This window comes from Aythya ferina (genome assembly GCF_964211825.1).
Source record: "Aythya ferina genome assembly, chromosome: 4".
NCBI classification, from domain to species: domain Eukaryota; kingdom Metazoa; phylum Chordata; class Aves; order Anseriformes; family Anatidae; genus Aythya; species Aythya ferina.
The window spans coordinates 49,620,026-49,627,043 of record NC_140300.1 but is presented as its reverse complement, the minus strand read 5'-3'; the positions used below and the strand labels follow the sequence as shown (position 1 = coordinate 49,627,043).

Genomic DNA, 7,018 nt, shown 5'->3' with positions numbered 1-7,018 from the left:
ATATATCAATGTGCACATTGATATAAAGTGCACAATTGATGAAAAGGGAGATGTAATACAGATGCGTTTTTATTTGGCTGGCTTCATTATAACCCTGACCACCATAGTACCACAGTTTTGCAAACAACTTGCACACTGTGCTTACTCATCCTAAGAAATAATATGGAAAAACAATGGGATTGTAAGTACCGTGAAAAGGAAAAGGACTGACAAAAGTGGATGCCCTGTCCCCAGTGACCCCACACAGATGCAGAGCATCTCATGATGTTCTTCTCCATGATGCTTCTCCATGACATTACCTACATGGGGAAAAGGTGCAAAAATCAGGCTATTCTGGCATGGATTGAAGGGGCCATAGCTGGCTCTCACTGGGATGCAGGCACTAATCCTGGTCTTGTTCTTCTCTTCAAACAACAAATTAATTGGCAGATGCACCTCACTGAGGATGTTGATGACATACCTTACAGACATGGCCAGCCAAAAAGGTCATGTTTTGAACTTGTAAATTACTCACACGTTTTACATTTTAAATAAACCTGTAGATTTATTGTACAATAGTACAGCATGTGTCTTTTTAACCAAAAGCTCAGCATCACACAACACTTTAATCTTCCATTTAAACATACACGATCCTACAACACAGCTCAGTTCAGCTAGGAAGGCTACATAACTCATTGAAGTCCTGGCTACGCTATTCTGAAGGATGTATACCTACAGCAAGAACAGTGGCAGTGGTTCTGGTGTTGTAACAGTTAATTACTTTAACCTGTTCTCAGCACAGTAATGGCAAGCAGCTATCTAAAGCAAAACATAGAGATCATTTACGGGATACTACATTTAATCGCCAATGCACAAAACAGTAGAGGATCCCACATGTAACACAGGTAAGGGTTGGAGATGCACCATGACCTCAGTTTGATGTAACATCTGCACTAGCTATGCCACACAACCCACCACAGGAAGACTGGATGCAAGACAGGCATTGCACCACATAGTAATATTGTTTGGATTGAAATTGTAAGGTTTGGAAGGGGCAGAGCAGGGTGTTCTGTACAAATATACACTTGCCATATTATGTTAGTTTACAGGTCAGAAACACTCCTGTAGCCAGTTGCCCCCATGCCCACAGTCTCTTTAGTTAATTTTCATACTGCTTGCTTGAGTTTTGCCTGGTTCTGTTGAAAATGGTATCATCACTTCCAAACACAGGTCATGCTGTGTCTTAACCTTTCAGATGATCAGGGACCACACAGCTGAGTTGGTGTAACTGAGCATCCTTTATCCATGCACGTGCTTGTGCCCATATTGCTGCAGGCTGTTACCAAGACATGCACAGGTAAGGTAAATTCTTGGTTTGCCACACAGGCTCCTCCTCACACTGGAGATTCTAAGGTCATCACTGGATGATGACGTACAGCACATGAAGTTCTCCTGTAGTCTGGAATTCAACAACTAACACCTAAATGATCTACAGGTTACATGGTAAATTCTTGATCAGAAAGTATATTTGTTTTTATTGCTGTTCAATTTATCAATGTGTATTGTAATACTGTAATATGTAATCTTATTGTAAAGGACCAACTATGTTTTTTATTAAAGAATATCAAATTCTCAAAAAGTATTTTTAGTAGATTTTTAAATACCCAAAGGAGGTAAATTTGGATCCCACTCCTGGACATGTGATTTTTCACTTAAGGCGGGGAGCATGATATTGAATTGTTTCAGTGGTTCTGAACAGTACTGAACTTCTACAACATCAATGAAAATAACGTGCTCATCAAAACACACAGTGATACTAAAGAAACAGAGGAAGGAAATCTGTATCAAACACCTGATCCGGAATTAAAACAGGCCAGCAATAGTGTCTAAGCTTTCAAACAGATGAGATGCTTAGCTGATATCAAGTAGCATACCTGCAGCAGCTTCAGAAGAATTATACCAGACGTGCACCCACTACAGTTCATGTGTATTCTCTGACTCCACAATCTTCACTCAGACAAAATACTAAAGCAAGCTAATTCAAGTGTACTAAAAAATTAAAATGGGTGGGGAGGTATCTTTTTAATCAAAGTTGCTTTATTTGGTAAAATTTCACCACTGATAAAATTTTCAATTCTCTCCATTGCTTTTGGATTTAGATAAGACTAACCAACAGAAGAGACAAAGTTGGAAACAAAACTGTTCTTGGCTTGTGAGACTAGATGCATGTCCTCTGTAATTCTTGGTTCACTGTCTAAACTTTGTGTAAAGCTTTGGTAGCTTTCAGTGAGCATATGAACTTCTGGCTGAATATCTAGACACCACTGATACATGTAAAGATTATTGAAAAAGCAGTTTTCTAATTTAAATAGACCTCACCTGAAATCCTATTTTTCTTCCTGTAAAACAAACACAAGCAGCATATTAACATAGTACACAAACTTTTCTTCTTTGTCCATTCAAAAATTTTAATTTGGTTAATAAGTAATGAGAAATAATTAAAACCTGGTCTTGAAATGTCATTAACAGCTTAAGGAATATAGCTCTTTTATTTCCTGAATTCATTTCATGCCATCTTCAATAAAAGAGCTTATGCAGATTCTTTCTGCTTATTAAAATGAAGCCAGAAGTTTATGTTTCTTATGTATTTAAATAGCCCCAACACCAGAAACATACAAAATATTATACTGTATTTTAATCCTTGTAAAACATCATTACACTACCACACTTATTATAAATCTTTTCAATAACATTCATTATGGAACTCGGTAAGAGCACTGTCTACTACTATGCACTGTCAAATATTTCTGGCAGTATTGGGAATTGACTACAGCATTTTTATTTATTTATTTATTTTTAAACCAAGATTAAACCTACATATTCTGAACTTGTACACAATACACAACAGATTGTACTTCCATATAGGCTGCAGACACATTCACTCATTTTGTTCTGATTTGTATATAAGAGTAGATTTTCTATAACAATATGAAAGAAAATTAATAACTTCTGTATCTACCTAGGAGTTTAGTAGTTATTTTTATTCATATGAATCAAAAGATGACTGGAAAAAAAAAAGTTAATTATTGTGAAGTGCACAAAATCTAAAATATAGGGACTTTCCACAGTACAATATACTAAATCAACACATAACAGATTCATGGCTGTAAAGCCAAAATCTTCATTTAAAAATTTAGTGTTTCTGACATCATCTTCCACCATTCCATCAACTCTTCTTTCTCCTCTTCTTTTCTTTCAGATAACGACTCCAGTTCAAAATCAACCTGAGTAAGAGAAACAAACAATAACTTCAGTAAGAGACAGAGAGAGAAATAAGTTGATATTTTGAAGAGTTATTTATTGAAAGCTGTTGTTTAATATAGCCATTGGCCTTATGGACGTACTTCCTATTTCAGGCTATTACAAAGTCTCTTGAGGCTGATTTAAATATGTGCAACACTTGCATATCAGTACAGTAAACTTATCTTAAACTGCATATAGACGTATAACAAAATTTCCAAAAGAAAACAGATATGTGACCAGTCCTTGACTTGTCTAAAAACTTGTCTAAAAAAATATGGGCTAAGGAAACTAAAAATTAAATAGTAGTAAGGCACATAAATCTTCTAGCATATAATACTGTGTCTCATCAGCATTCTGCTGTCTATCACCTAACAGTGCGGACTCCCAGCATATCAAAACATGTATTCTATTTTATGCCATAAAGAAAATCCAGGGAGCTTTTCTGACATATGGCTCACTAGTGTAGATATGATGTACATCTTCCTGTATGATACACACTACAGAAATAAGCATCTATTTTAATTTTTATGAGAGGAATCTACACTTATACAGAGGATGAATTAAAAATGCTTCTGAACTCTCAAACAGAGCTAAGTTTTACTCGCCATACATGCTGGGTATCTATATTAAGCACAGCTCCATCATTATCTTTCTGAGTTGCTTTCCAAATTCTTTTCTTTAGCTCACTAATTGAGCTGAACATCATTTTTAACCTATGCAGGTAGTCACTACAAACTAGACTACAAACACCAAGTCTCACTGAAAACCTCAACATCTCTTGCTCTTTATGCCACAAAATTTACAGCCATACCGATCAGATTCTATCTGATCTGCTAGCCATGCATCCACTAATAAGAAACATACAAATATTTCAGTATTATCCTTCTCTGTGTCAGCTTGTTTTAAACAAGACTGTAAGGAAACGAAGTGAGTTTAAAATGAGACTACTCTTAGTGGCTTACACAGCATGTACTAGAAAAGCAGATTTCCAGACTGTCTTCTAAAATAGCATATATCAGTAATACTCTGAAAAATAACCTCCTGGTTACACAAATACCATGAAGGGGAAAAAGAGAGAGTTTTTCTTTTTTTGCCATAATAGATGTTAAACTGATGTACACATGAGCACTTACCATGACAGCAGGGCTAAAGGGCACAGCTACTTTTTTAGTTATTGCTAAATAACCTGGCGCCGAGGCTGTAAGTTTGTAATTTCCAGGCACAAGCAGTCTCCAATAATCACCATCCTTGGCTGTGGAGAAGAAGAAAAAAATAAAACCATATAAATATGTATAAAACTAGTTATGCAGCCAAGTAAAATGGACTGTCTAGCTTGTCAGCATCTTTTGTGTTCCTGTCAGCCCTCTTCTTTTGGCTGTCTGAAAGAATTTTTCTGTAAAGGCTGTACAAATATATCACCACAGACTTTCTTCTTTTCAGGTAATCAAAACAAGCATTTTAACTCTGACATTGTGCTGTAGCCCCCACAAAAGATTTTGCCTTCTGAAGTGGAAGGCTCTCCAGCACGCTGAAGAAAAGGACAAAAGCCTTGCTTAGAAGGACTCCACCAATGCACAGCCAATTTCAAGCATCTGAGTTTGCCTGCAATGCAGCATGTTTTTTTGATATCCCTCGATATTCTGGAAATCCAAATGTAAATAATTTTTATTCTCCCCAAATTCAAACAAACAAGACTACTTTTCTCAAGTTATATTGCAGAGATAGCTACATGTATAAATGCTCGTTTCCATGTGTCACCCCTGAAAGTATCAGTATCTACAGGTTTCAGTATCCAGGCTGTGTCTAGGGATTTTTTTCTTCCATTTAACTGAAAAAAGAAATGAAAGCTTGATCCACTGAGGTCAAAGAAGGGCTCCTGCTGCACTGACTGTTACTTCAGACAATCTTTCTCTGCCACAGAATAAAAATGCATAATCTTGTTTTCTGAAATGACCCTCTACCATTTCCACAAAGAATCTGATCCTCTCTGCACAAGGAGTGGCCAATCATCTGATTTGTCTCAGGCTAATATTGCAAATGTCTCCACACAGAACTTCAGAAAGCATGACAAATTATTACAAAGTCCATTTAGCAGTGCTATTCAAAGCACTTGTCCATGCTTGGGGAAATATTATTTAAATGTCTGCAATTTGCATGGTCAAAAAATGTTAGTAGTCAAGCCAGTTGTCCACAGACTTTTTTCTTTATGAAACAAAAGGAAAAGCAAACACTGCTGCAAAGCAACGATAATGATCTATTCTACTTCCTGGCAATGAAACAAAGATGAATTTTAAGTCATGAACAAAGGAGCAGGAGAAAGAGGGGGAAAAAAAAAAAAAAAAAAAAAAAAAGACGAAGAAAAAGATGATGATCTGTCCTTCATTTCAAATGTGCTAAAATTTACATACTTATTTTCCTCACTGTTTTGACAGTATGCAACTTCCAGGCATATACAGACACAATAATGTAAGGGGATTCACTACAATACCCTTCTGTACCATAGAAGTGTGAGTATTCTATGTATCACTCTCTTATACTGCAAAGTATCTCTGCAAAGCTTATTCCCTGAAAATTTATTTCCAGCCTTTATACCTTTTGCTTTCCTATATGTAGTGAAAGACGGTAGTTAATGTTATAAGAGACTGTTCTGTTTGGCAGAAATGCTGCCCAACTAGCAGGTGATGTGAGAACACAATCAAAGCCAACTGAGGGTCTACCTGTCCTGTATCATTGTGTTTAGCATCTCTGTAAGAGTACGGTGAGACGTATCATTGGCAAAATTATCATATTGTAAAATGCCAATGCTTTATGCATGATCTTATTATTGTTTTTCTAATTAGTATCTTGTAAAAACAACAAAATGCCATTTAGTATAAGAAAGCATGGTCCATAGGGAAGTCTGCAAGTTGGCACTGTGCAAACTACCTTCAACTCTTTCATAGAATAAAGCACAGTAACACCCAAGAGGTGACACAATTTTCTATAAACACCAACATGACATTTGTCTCTCTTAGAACTGCCCTTCTAGAAAGAAAAAATCACACAACAGCAGAGAGAATTTACCTTCTCAGGACAAATTTATGTAAACTGAAAATCTTTCAAGAATTTACATATGAAAAGGTATGATCACATCATAATATAAGTTTTATACTGCCATTTAGGCTTTCGACTCAAAACAGCACTGCCAACAGAACTTTACATTCTGGCACATTTGTGAAACACTGCTTGCACCACAAATCAGTAGAAAAACCAAGCATGAATAACCAAGAGCCATCAGAACCAATCCATGCTGGAGATCCATTAACTCCCAACAACGGGTCTTCAGCTCCTTTGAGAGTAAGCAGCTGGAGGAATATTCATGAAATCCTGCAGATAACAAGCTTCTTGAGGCACAATATGTTTTTCTAGCTCCAAAATTTTGGTACCTTAAGGCATCAGCTAAATAAGATCTGAAATGGCCCTAGTTTGTGAAGCAGAGGATATAGCAGTACTCACCTGATGTAATGTCATGGCTTATCCCCTCCACAGAAATTGTAGCATTTGCTATTGGATTGCCCTGAAGATCTTTAACAAACCCCTTCACTCCTCGATGAATCTAAAATAATTAAATAAAACCACATGAGAAATTATTTAACAATTCTTAAGAAAAGGCATTTTCATCAGTGAAATATACTGATACATGTATATCTAAGGATGCATGCTATGGATCCCAGTCTACATGTTGACAACTATCAAA

The 7,018-nt window shown here is 36.3% G+C and overlaps 1 protein-coding gene across 1 annotated transcript in view; it reads right to left on the bottom strand.

Moving 5' to 3' along the window:
- Positions 1 to 2,056: 2,056 nt before the first annotated feature.
- CPE (carboxypeptidase E) overlaps positions 2,057 to 7,018 on the bottom strand; it is a 55,725-nt gene continuing 50,763 nt past the window's right edge. The window contains exons 7-9 of the mRNA XM_084518160.1: positions 6,778 to 6,877; positions 4,416 to 4,534; positions 2,057 to 3,263 (exon numbers count right to left, since the gene is read on the bottom strand). Coding sequence (XP_084374286.1) covers positions 3,165 to 3,263; positions 4,416 to 4,534; positions 6,778 to 6,877 — 318 coding nt within the window. The 3' untranslated portion in view covers positions 2,057 to 3,164. The remainder of the gene's footprint in view (positions 3,264 to 4,415; positions 4,535 to 6,777; positions 6,878 to 7,018) is intronic.